The 13,120-nt window shown below is 35.8% G+C and overlaps 1 protein-coding gene across 2 annotated transcripts in view; it reads left to right on the top strand.

The window, feature by feature from the left end:
• The window catches only part of Ptpn4 (protein tyrosine phosphatase non-receptor type 4), a 179,109-nt gene extending 166,767 nt beyond the window's left edge, over positions 1-12,342 (top strand). The window contains exon 23 of one of the 2 annotated variants that reach the window (XM_029483458.1): positions 4,868-12,342. In XM_029483458.1, coding sequence (XP_029339318.1) covers positions 4,868-4,954 — 87 coding nt within the window. In that variant the 3' untranslated portion in view covers positions 4,955-12,342. The remainder of the gene's footprint in view (positions 1-4,867) is intronic. The other variant, XM_021161817.2, reaches the window with a different exon arrangement.
• Positions 12,343-13,120: the final 778 nt, after the last annotated feature.

Here is a 13,120-nt window from a genome sequence, read left to right as displayed (position 1 = left end):
TCTTAAGATCCTGTGGCGGGTGTTGTGGGTAGCTGGCGAGTGTCAGCCGACCCTGCGCCCCAGCTGCCCCGGTGCTTTTCTGACCGGAAGCTCTTTTTTTTTTCTTTTGCAGCTATCTGTACTTTTTCCTTGTTCTTTCTATCCTTTCTATTTGCGGTGGTGCCTTCTGACTTTTCTAATTGGTTTATTGAGCTTTTCAAGTCTATCTTCATTTCTGCTTCAGTTTTCTTCAATATTTTTCTATATTGAAATTTAGTCTGCAAACCCTATAGTCTTCATTTCATTCAGCCTTATGCTTGTGTTTCCTTGAGAATCATTTAGGCGTTTGTTTGTTTTGTTTTGTTTTTTCTATTTGAGTTTATTCTAAGTTCATTGAACTCTTTGTGTCTTCTTTAAGATTTATTTATTTATTTTATGTATGTGAGTACACTGTAGCTGTTTATGAGCCATCATGTGGTTGCTGGGATTTGAACTCAGGACCTTCGGAAGAGCAGTCAGTGCTCTTAACTGCTGAGCCATCTCTCCAGCTCCTATTTGTGTCTTCTTTAAATTGGAATCTTTTGATGAAGTTTATGATTGCAATTTCTGTGTCCTGGGGTTCATCTAGGTTATTCTCATTAGAAATTATAGGACTGGTAATAAGTGTGCTAGATTTTGTCTTGGGTTTTTCATTTTTTATGATAAGTCCTGGGCATGTGGAATCTTTACTCTTTCTATGTCTGAGGTGGACACAGGAGACTTGGCCTTGAGATTGGCTATGGTAAAAGTGAGGTAAAGCCAGGTGGATACAGTTGGGGGTGGGGCTGGCACGCAGAAGACTGGAGACATTGTGTGAGGTCTCAGAAGACCAGGCATCAGAATGGGAGGTGCTGGCAAGATGGACTCTGGCACAGAGCATCGGTTTGGTCTGGCTTGGGTACTGCATATGGTTCAAGTGGGGTCAAGGTTATTTGGTTCCCCCCCCCCTTTTTATTGTGATAAAATACACATAACAAAATTTTCCATTTTAACCATTTTATATATGCATTTCAATAGTATTGTGTATATGTAGGTTATTGGAAAACTAACTTTATGACCTCTTTTTTATACCATTAAAAAAGTTCTTTCCATTCTACTAAGTTTCTAGTTACCTCTAGTCTACTGTTTGTTTCGGGGTTTGATTTATCATATAAGTAGAGGCATATAGTACTTGTGTATTTCTGACTGCCTTAATTCAGAAAGTTAATATTCTCACAGTTCTCCATTTGGTAACCATGTCAGAATCTGGCTTCTCTTCAAGGCTAAACCATATTCCATTCTTTTCTATAGTAGATTTTGTGTAATAATTCTTCCATCACTGGACATGTTGCTGTTTCTAGCTTTTGACTATTCTGAATAATACTACCATGATGAAGAATGTATAGAATATCTATTTGAGACTGCAGTTTGACTTTTTTCAGATCTGTACCCCATGGAAGTTGCTGAGCCATTAACAATTATAATGGTTGTTTTTATACTTTATTTGAAATTGATGTTCCAATAATGGCCTGCACACTTGAATTAGTTTATATCTAAATTCTAAATTTTTATAATTAAAAAACTTTCTACACCTCTTGTTCCTTTGGGGCGTGTTTTGTTTTGTTTATTCAATTGATTTAATAAACAGTACTTGTACTATGTCATTTGCTAGAGTCTCAGTTGATTTGGTTTATATTCCCAAGATAATGTTCTCTGTATTTTCCTCAAAGTGGCAGATGGATCTGTAGGCTAGAGCAGTTTCGATGGAAATTCATTCCTCAAGATGCACATGATGTTTGATTATCTTCCTTTGTGTGATGTTAGCACTTCTTGGGTGATCAATACTGCCATCCATTATTCATTGGGTGTAGAGTGATGGCATTCTGTTTGTTCTTTGATTTTTACTATTTGCTGGATTATCTCCAAGTCCACATTCAGCTCCCATTGTTATATAGATCAGGCCTCCCTGCCTAGGAACAGGCACCATCCACAATGAGCTAGGCCACTTCATTTATTAACGAGAATGATTTCCTAAAGATTTATTTATTTTTATCTTCTGTGTATGAATATTTTACCTGCACATATGACGTGCATCATGTATATGCCTTTAGAGGTGAGAAGAAGGTCCAGATTCCCTGGAACTAGAGTTAGAGGTGGCTGTGAGCCACCGCATGGGTGCTGGGACTCAAACCCAAGATCTCTGGAAAAGTAGCTCTCTTTTACTGAGCCATTAGAAGATAAATATTTAATTCTTTCCCTTGATGTCCAGGTGCTGTTTTCTTTTTCATTGTGTTTTCCAGTGTTGGCAAGGATTCCAGGGCCTCATACATGCTGCTCAAGTGCTGTCACTGAGCTATCTCCTGCCCAGCTCAGAGTTCACTGTGGGTTTACTAGCTTTCTCCAGTGCCAACAACAGAATGTTGTTTGCTTTTTTTAAGTTTCTTTTTTTTAAGATTTATTATTATTATTATTTTATGTAAGTACACTGTCGCTGTCTTCAGACACTCCAGAAGAGGGAGTCAGATCTCATTACGGATGGTTGTGAGCCACCATGTGGTTGCTGGGATTTGAACTTCGGACCTTCGGAAGAGCAGTCGGGTGCTCTTACCCACTGAGCCATCTCACCAGCCCATTTGCTTTGATACAATTTAAAAATTGTGAACCTAACTGGTAGTAGTGGTACATACCTTTAATCCTAGCACTCCAGAGTCAGAGACATGAGGATCTCTCTAAGTTTCAGGACAGCTTGGTCTACATAGTGAGTTCTAGTAAAGCTCGAGCTACATAGTGAAACCCTTGGGGGTTTTTTTGGAGGGGGTTGTGGTGGTGAATCTAAACATACTTTATGTGTTTTCAATATTTTTTTTGATGTTGCCCAAAATTATCCTATGTTTTGGCCAGCAGAAACTTCAGTTTCTAAGTCCTTTTCCTCGAACCATAATAATTTTGTTAACTTCCTTGCTAGCAGAAAAGATTGCTAAGCCAGCTTTGTATTTAATGATCCAGATTTGGAAACTAATTTCTCCAGCAATTCTTGGTTCTGTTATTTTAGATGCTACTTTTTGAGTTCTGGGGGTGCAGTATTGTTATTAGTGATATATTTCTGTAAACTGCCATGTGTGTGAACATAAATGTCCATGATATAATGTGAATTGGGACATACTTTTTTATTTAACATCTTTATCTACATTTTTCTCCTTTCTTGTTTAACAAGAATACAATTTCTCTAGGACAGCAGTTAGACTAAGAATATTAAAGGTATTCTTCTGTCTTATCTCACATGGCCTGCCATAGTGTCAAAATGGCAGTGCTGATTATGAAAGAGTTCCTGGTTTCCCGCAGTTTTATTTGAACTTTGGATATAACTCCAAAACATAATCAATTACTGTCTTTAAATTCCTACAAATAGCTGATCAATGTGGTTGTGTCATCAGGTTGATACATGCATTGTTGTTGTTGTTTTTAGGATAGTATCAGTTTTAAAATTTAAGTCTATAAAAGAAGAAGGGTGGGGACTGGAGAGATGGCTTAGTGGTGAAACAACACTAGACTTTTCTTCTAGAGGACCCAGGTTCAATTCCCAGCATCCACATGGCAGCTCACAGCTGTCTATTATTCCTCTTCCTGGTGAATCAACACCCTCACACAGACATGGCAACAATGCACAGAAAAAAATAAAAGCAAATAAATCATTAGAGAAGAAGAGGCAAAGGAGGAAGAAAAGGTTTATTATTTGGTAGAGCCTGATCTCTGTTCCTCTCTGCTACTTTCCCCCTCCATTCTTTCATGAAAACACTTTAAAGATTTATCATTTTCTTCCTTAAAAAAGTTTAACAGTAAATTTTAAATATATATTTATATTTCCTTTTATAAATGTTATACATACTTTTTATCTCTCACCTTTTAATACTGTTTTATGTGACACAGAGAAACAAAGACAGAGATTGAATGTGCAAGTGTATGTGAGGAGGATATATGTAGTCTTTGTCACTCCTACTTGATTCTTTACAGAGATAGGGTCTTTCACTGTACCCTGAGCTGACCTGGCAGCCAGTAAATCGTAATGATTTGTCTCTGCCCAGACACACTGGGTTTATAGCACATCCAGAAATGCCCAGTATTTTTTTTTTTTACATGGGTGACTGAGCTATTAATCGAAGTCAACAAGTATGCTCACCTGCTGAGCCCTCTCCCCAGCCCTTGCCTTTTTTTGGTTGTATGGTTTTTTGTTTTGTTTTGTTTTCTTTTCTTTCTCTTTGTCTTCTTGAAACAGGCTGTTCTGGTATTCACTGTGTTTTGAACTTATGGAACTCTTGATTCAGTCTTCCAACCTCTCTATCTGAAATCCCTTGCTTGTTTTCACTTATCAGAATAGTCTGTCATTTATCATTGTTTATGTGCCTTTAATCCCAGCACTCAAGACTGGAGGACCTTTGAGTTTAAGGACTACCTTATCTGCATAGCAAATTGATGGCAACTTGAATGGTTTCCACTTTTTTATTTTAAAGAAGTGAATATATATTTTCAGGGTTTTTTTTTCTAATTTATCTTTTGAATTGAATTTTCTGGAAATAAGAATGTTTGTTCCAAAGGTAAAATAATATTATTTTGTTAGATATTTTCAAATTTCTCTTTATAGTTTCAGTATTTTAACATTCCTATCAGTAGTGTCTTGGGGTTTTGCCAAGAAAATATCATGTGAGAGTTTTTGGTTTTTGAGTTTTCTTAACTTTTTACCCATTGGTAAAACTTGTAACTCTGTTCTGTTTCATGTTTTAAGATTTTTAATAAGCTTGATAAGTGAGGTGTAAGTTTTTGGTTTTTTGGACTTTGTTGTAGTGATTCTGTTTTTTCTCCTTGTGTTTTTCAGAGTCAATACAGATTTGTATGTGAAGCTATTCTGAAAGTTTATGAAGAAGGATTTGTTAAACCATTAACAACATCATCAAATAAATAAAACAAAAAGGTTGGAACAAGTACTGGGAAACTGATTTTGTTACGTTCACTGTACCATAATACTGCTTGCAGGAAATGGCCTCTCACACAAAAAGTGAAGAACTCAAAAAGACGTCAAGAACTTCAGCACTACTGCACTTTATGTTTTAAAAAGTCACTCAAAACCTATTACTCACATGGTTGACCATTTTGTGATTTGCTCTGAACAACGAGTGAAAACTGAATATGTTCAGGGTAGTTTATGGAATTTTGAGGTGTTGCCATGCAGTCTCCTTGGGTAGAATTGCCACAGATAAGGCTCAGAATTCTCATCTCTTATACACCTGTACCTTGAAAGCAAAAAGGAATAAACATCAGGAGTCTGCTCGGGTCTTACCCAGTGGTTCATGTACTTGCTCTACTGATTACCAGATTTTATTTTTCAAATATTAGCAATACCATTCTCAACATTAGCCAGTACACTGCCTGTGGATGCAGCACATCTTCCCTGCCATCCCAGTAGGGACCTGCTGTTGAGAAGAACATTGGAACGTGCTGTTCCCAGGAAATGCTGCACAGTGTCCATTTACCAGCATCTCAGAGAACTAACTATGAATCTATGGATTTTCTTGGATTTAATGATGTAACTTATATTTATCATAAGGTTGGCTTATTCCAAATCATATGATTTCACATTCTTGATGTAAAGGAATGCATGCATCGTGTCTTAACCCCTTAAGTGCCTTGAGATATCTTTGTCTAATGAAAAGGCACTCATTTGACCCCATAGGAGGTATGTATGTATACTGTACATTCTTATAGTTTTATGAATTTTTAATAAGTTCACAGTGTTTTTAAAAACCAGCTTCTTATGTTGAGAGTTATACAAAGAAGGGTAAGGACATTCTGTTTCTTACTCAGTGCTTGCTTGGACTTTGCCATAAAAGCCAGGTTCTCTGTATTCTACTGAGAGTGTATCTGCTGCTATGGAATTGTTCACAATCTGTACATTCCTTTACTGAGTGACAGGGGTTAAAGTTTAGCAGCATAACTTAAAAGAGGGTTTATTCTTCAAATGTCATATTTACTTTATCCTAAGTTAAAAAGTTTTGTTTAACATGTATATTAGAGATAAATATATTGGTACTCTAAGTTATAGTGTCAAAGTTAATTAGTTGGAATATTAACATCTATAACTAAAGTGTTGCCCTGAAGCATCATTCTAGGTCATATCAGGCTGTCTTCACACTGCTCTTTTCATTGGGATTCTTTAGACAAGGAATTAGATGCTATTGACTTTCTCTAAATGTGACCCTTCATAATAGTAAAATGGCAGTTTTCTTGTCATCATAGTTTATATATACCTATTAAATTATCAGCATGTCAGTGAGTCCATCTTGATGGAAGATCCAGCTCCCATTGCAGATGTGTATGTTTTCCTTGTTTTAAGTCTATGGAGACAGATTTGTAAAATTGCCCATTTAATGTGAGAACTTGCTCACCTTTTCACATGTTATTTTATATGGATATGGTTAAAATAGACACATTTGCTAGTGGTTTCAGATTACTTCTGCAGTCTTGATAAAACATAGGTTCCAATGGTAGATGTTTTGGAATGCTATTTAGTTGGGAGAATGATAAACATTTAAAAATCTTTAGTAAAATATAAATTATTGTTTCATGTATTCAGAATCCATAATAGTAAAATTCAGCATTTAAATATTAGTTGCCAGGGTACCAAATAAATTGTCACTTATAATATTTCTTGTCTTATTTTTAAAGAAAGAAATAAACATATCTTTACATCAAGCAGAAGTCCCCCTATTCTGATTTCACATGCAAGACAATATTAGTTAGTGAACTATAATTTTGCTCAGACATTCCATTCTCTACCCAGAGGCATATGTAATTTAGGCTGGTAGGATATCGTTGCAAGTTAAAAAGCGAAATTGGGTTGGAGATCTACACATTATAAAGCTATTTTATTTCATTGGTCGATTTTAGCCTAAATTTTAAATCTTGCCATGTGGGTAGAAGGTGACAACCATAGACGGAAAGAAAAAAGCTATGTAGAAGGGCAGTGTCGTGATTCATTTGCTCTTTAATGTAAAGCTTTGGGTAAATTTCTGTAGATAACACTGCTGTTGGCAGTGAGCATTGCTGCCTTTTAAGTCAGCAGTGCTTGTTTTTAAATGACAAGGGGAGAAATAAATTTAAATTTCTCATAGAAATTCTTGTCTAAGAACTATACTCCATTAGTATTTTACATGTGAAAACAGCCCTTTTAGAGTATTTATTAGGATCCTAAGCTAATCGTAGCCTTCACAAATTGTTACTATGGATATGCTAATTAAATTTTGCTAGTTACCTAACATATAACAGTCCTTTACATCTAAGCATCTAATCAGATAATTAATCTAAATAGATTTCTAGAAATACTGCTAGTTTTCAAACACCAGGTAGTGCTACACTCCATACATATTGATGTAATATTGTGTAACAATACCCAAATTTCTTGAATCAAACTACTTTTCCATTTCACTCGCCACTTGTAAGTCCACACCCCAACAAACTCAAGAAAGAATGTGTTTCTCCCGACAAGTGAAAAGTCAGTATTGGTGAGTCAGGACTTTTGTACATGCTAAAAGTAAAAATAAATGTGAAAAACTTCCTTCCCTCAATTCACATGACTTTTCTGCTTCTTTTATTGGGCATTTGGTTATGTCAGCACTGCCGAGATGCTCTATAGTAATCTTTTGAAGTAGATTTTGCATTCACAAAAAGAATAGGTTGTATTTGCTAAACTAATCCATTTATTCAAAAGTGAGGCAGAATAAATAGCCCAAGAAAAGCTTGTGTGTAGCTTGCTGGGCCAAGTAATTGGGAAAGGGTAATGATTGATCATTTTGACTTCAGAATAAAGGTAACAGTGTATGAAAGTAGACTTCACATGCACTTACGCTGAGCCATTAGGACGGTTGCTTGAAAGTTTGGGTACTACTGTACGTGCCTTCATAGAGAAAGATCAGTGCATTGCTTTGCATGTGTGCTTCATAAAGACATGTCCACAGACTTTTAACCATGGGGTTGTTTATATCTCTTGGCAGGTCTGACCAAGTCTAATGAGTTACTTGAGCAAAAAAATCTCTTGTCTCACTAGAAGTAGTACTTGAGAGCTAAAAATTTGAAAGATTTTGTTCAGTTTCTATGTCCTTGTTATTATAGGAAGGACCAAAGGTCCAGCAATTAATTTAGCAGAATCTAGTCATCTTAGGATTTTCTAATTCTCAATTTAGTGTTGCTGTATTAGACTATAACTTCAGTAAATTGTGACTCTGATCAGTACTTGTAAAGTTTATCTATTTCTACTTGGGAGGCATGCTCAGTTGTCACTTGGAACCTGTGACACCTTAGAAGTTTGAAAGGAGACTTCAAAAGTGATGCCAATTAGGGACTGGACTCAGTTTGCTAGAACTTCCCTAACAGCTTAGCATAAGCGATCGTGAAGTATTCATGCTGATACGCATGCAGTCTAAAACTGAACTGCAAGTAGGAAAGCAATTTTAAAGCACTTAAAACATTGAACTGAGATTTAGAACTTATACCTACCTACAAAATAATATATTCATGTGAACCTGTGATAAGATAGAAATATAGTTGTTTAGCAGGAAGAGAAAAGGAAACATGAACTTATAGCAATATGCTATTTAATGTCTGTGTTTGGAATATTTAAAATATCTGATGGTAAAGTTGCCAAAGTAGTTTTGAATTCATGTAAGTTGTTTATACTACAACAATGTGGGGTATGTTTACAGGCTCTTTAGAGTACTTACTTTGTAGTTCTGATGAAGCTTGTCGTTTGTATTTAAATCATTTATAGTAACTATATGATGATAAATATTTGCTGGAGTAAATATCTCAGTAATATAGCAAAACGTATCTAAGTAATCTCACAGTCTGCTTTCATACAAGGTGCTGTGTCCAGAAAGCGAGTGCTTTGTGTTAACATTGCTCACATCCCACGCTTGCATCAAATGTCCAGCTGCCATTCCTAGAACCATGTGTGGTGCTTCCTCCAAGTAAAACAGCTGTGTTATCCTAACTAAGTGGATTGAATTCATCAACTATCAGAAATACTAACCTATTAACAGATATTTGTGTCTCAGTGTGATCACAAAGTGTAACAACTTTCATGAAATTCTTAGAGAATTATTTACATGCAAAGAAATTTAGGTAATCCTAAAACTTTTAGAGGGCTAATTGCTAATAGATAATTTCATCAATTTTAAGAGTAAAAGAAATCAATCCCAGAATTATATGTTCTGGGTTCAGCTTTTTACCACAATTCTTATTTTGCATGGGTTTCATTTACTCTTAGTAGTAGTAATTATATTTCTCTATGTTAACAGAAACAACAACCCATATATTCCAGCCCGCAATTACTTGATTTTCATGCCTTATTGAATTCTTTTGAGTAGATACCATAAAGTTATTTTCTGTTTCCATGTATCAGTGTGCTGCTGCTTATTTACATTGTTCTACTATGGTAGACTGTTGATTTCTAAAGGCATTGTTTATTTTTTTTAGTTCTCCAAAGGTAAATGGGCAGCCATTAGTCATAGCTGCTTGACGGCAGTCCATCTATATTGGCTAGGTATGGCTCAGTGCATAAGCAAGTACACCATTTGCAGAAAAGTATTAGCAATATTGCAAGTTAAAGCTACACTGTTAAGGAAGAGTTTAAACGCTTAACTTCCTGGAGCTTTGTAAAATTTCCAGTATAAGGGTGAAAAAGAAAGCCTTGTTAAGGTCATAAAAGTTTCAATTAAACACTGTAGAGTTTTCCTATTATTATGTAAATGATATACAGAAAATATTTTTCTATGAACAGAAGGTTAAAAGTTTAATTTCATTGCTTAAAAGGGATAAAACAATATTTGTATGTCTTTCATGCTGTAAAGAAAATGAATGTATCTTTCAAATGTTAGAGTTGTTACTTGATTCTAAGCATATGTGTTTTAGAAAACTGCAAAGGGTTGAAGAGTATTACAAGTCATTATGTAAAATGCAATGTTGGAAGAAACGGAGTTTCATTATAAATGAGTAGGACTAGCAAAGCATATTTCAGATATAGTGTACATTCATTTTCACATTGCTTTGTTTTATTTATAGAAATGTTTCTTAAAAATTGTATATACTGTTTTGAGTGTAACATAATTGATTTCTACTCCTGTGTTAGGCTTAGTGTGCTGCTGCATGTGTCTACCATGGAGGAAAGTTCCCAAGCTTTGTCAGTGTCACAGCCACCAGTAGTGGCATCATTGTGAGAATGTGAAACCCATGCCTAAGAGCCACTGCAGTAAATATGTGCAGAGGCCTCTGACTGTGCTAATGTGTTTTCCTTTTTATCTTCAATGACAGATATAGTAAGACTACTGGACCCAACTCTCCTGACTTGTAACAGTGGTGGCTTGTATGCTTACAACTTTATTCAGCTGAGTGAAGACTCTTTAAACCAGTGCCCATAGGTGTGAGTGATTTGTTCAATAGCTTCCTTAAATCTAGTATTTACCAGTTATTAAACTTGATGAAGATTGGGAATTCATTGTTTTGACACTTTTCTAGCCATTCATACTTATTTTAACTCATGATGTACCCTGAACAACCAAAAAGTGATCCATGGTTAGTGTCATATTTCCTCTACCCCAGCAGTTACAAAGTTTAGCACTGCTAAATAACTGATGACTTAGAAGTTGCATTGTTAAATACAGTCACTGCCAAGGATCATCAAGGAGATAGCTTTCTTTAACCTTTGGCCCAGATAGTTGCTGCTTCCTGGTTTCCCTAGATGTGCTATATATTTGGTAAATGTCTTCATATCCACTATAGTCACAATTGGGCCTAGTTTACCCTTTAAAAGTTTTTTTGTTTTCCACTCATATACTATTCTAGTTATCTTCCTTCCTGGGGAAGGAAGATTCAGCCCAAGATTCTCTGGATCCATTTTTCCCAGTGTTTGAATGACTTAACAAGATTCCTCATTCCTGAATCCTGTAGAGTGAGTACTTTTTCAGTGCTAAAATTGTTTTCAAATAGCACTTTATTTCATGCCTACTACTGATTTAATTTATCCATTAGAAATATCTATCCTAGAGTTTTGTAAATACAGAAGAGCAATTGATTAGTAGTAGAGTTTATTAGATTGGCCCCAAGTTCAAATGCTTTATAATGATCTCTTGAGAGCTTCTTTGATATTTAAGAGGTAACTTATGTGGATTTAGCTCTGCCATTTTCCTGTAATTTGTATAATACAGTAGAGGTTGCCCAGCCAACTATATTTGCTGGACTTACTTCTCTTAGCTAGCTAGCTTCAGCCAAGCTTGGTTAGTAAAACTGTTTTTGTGCTCTGAGTTTTGGACATCGCATGAATATTTGGAAATATGTTTGTTTTCAGTGTAGTACCTAAAGATTTAGTAGATACTGCACCACAAGTTCATAGTTTATATGAAAGACAAAGAGCAGAACTTATAATATTGTAACAGTTTATATTAAGCTGTTTTTATAATCTGCCAGTACAATACATCTGCTGTAAAAATATAAAAGTTGTCTACCCCAGTGGTCTCCAGCATCAGAACACACCAATTCTAAACTATGCTGTGGACTTTTCAAAAAAGAAAGGCTAGTTATTGTCTTCTACAGGAGGGTAGGTTAACTTTAGGCCTGATAGCTTATACTTATCAGTACTGTTTTAAACAGGAGTTTAAAAATTATTTTTATGTAGAGGGTATTTTAATTTGGGAACTTTCTTTTTTTGTAATAGGTGCTATATGTAAATATGGAGTGAGAATTTGCTTGATTAAAGGTCTAGTTATTTCCTTATTAAAATACTTTTCATTTCTGTTTCCATTTCATGGTTTGTGCTGAACTAATAGCAAAATAGAATCAGTCCCTTAAAGTTGTAGACTACCTTTTCTCACAGGTGTACAAACAAATTTCCATATGGTTTGGTCTCAGATTAAGAGGCAAAGAAGCTAAGAATGAAAACATAAAATACATAAGCTTGAATTTGGTCAACACTGGACTATTAGAAATTATCACTGTGCACTTGTCACTGCAGTTTACTGTGTGTCTGAAAGGCATTGTGTGTGTGTCATAATTTCAGTGAAAATTAGAATTCCTGCCATTCATGTTTAAACAATCCACACATAGCAACAGTGAACAGGATAAAAATGCTGGTTTGCATTGAAACTGTTTTAGTCCTAACCTCAATTTATATTATGCAAAATGCATTTACAGATATTTTGTTGGTTATATTTCATTTTGATTTAGTACTTGTTCAGGTACAAATGTGAAACAGAAGAAACCCCACCTAGCTGTTAATGTTCAATTGAAAAATAAAGATGGCTTTAGTAATCTAATGACTTCGTTTCAAGGTTATTTTATGGAGACTCATTGTTAGACCAATGACAGTGACTTATTCATTAATGGGTGACCAGTTAGAAGGGATGGCTGAATGCTAAACCTGATGTTTATTTCTACAATCAGTAGTGCACATGGTATCTCTTCTCTGAAGGGGGGTGTAGAGATTTTAAAAAGAATTTAGAAACTTAAAGGGTATTTGTGCGTGTGCTATGTGTGTGGTGTATGCACCTGTATGTGCTGGTACAGCCACCGATGCTCATACTTGTAGAGGCCAGGAGAGGGCATCTGGTGTTTGTTCTATCAATCTCCACTTGATTTTCTTGAAACAAGGCCTCACTGAACCTAAAACCTACTGTTCATTTTCCAGCTAGCCTGACTGGCCTGCAAGCCTGCCATGTTTTGTCTCTAACACTACAGCACGGGGTTGCAGCACACCTGTGCTCAGCATTTAACAGGAGTTCTGAGAATCCCAACTCAAATCCTCACACTCGAGCAGCAAGCATTCTAGCCTCTGAGCCATCTCCCTGTTCCCCCCAGAGAATAAAAAATACCTGCAGTCTCCCTCATTGTAGCCACCACCTCCAGTAATCCCAGAGCAAGACTGGGATTGTCGTTCAAAAGATGTCTCGAAGTCAGCCTGGAATCTCAACAATGAAAAATCAAGTTACAGGCTACATCATACAATCCCACAAGTTCCACAGTAGCATATTCACATCTATCATATTGTTTAAAAGGAATCTCACCTTCCCAGGTGCAGTCAGGCCTG

The sequence above is a fragment of the Mus caroli genome, chromosome 1 (assembly GCF_900094665.2).
Source record: "Mus caroli chromosome 1, CAROLI_EIJ_v1.1, whole genome shotgun sequence".
Taxonomy (NCBI): Eukaryota; Metazoa; Chordata; class Mammalia; order Rodentia; family Muridae; genus Mus; species Mus caroli.
The sequence above is the reverse complement of the archived record's forward strand: the minus strand, read 5'-3'. Positions and strand labels throughout refer to the sequence as shown.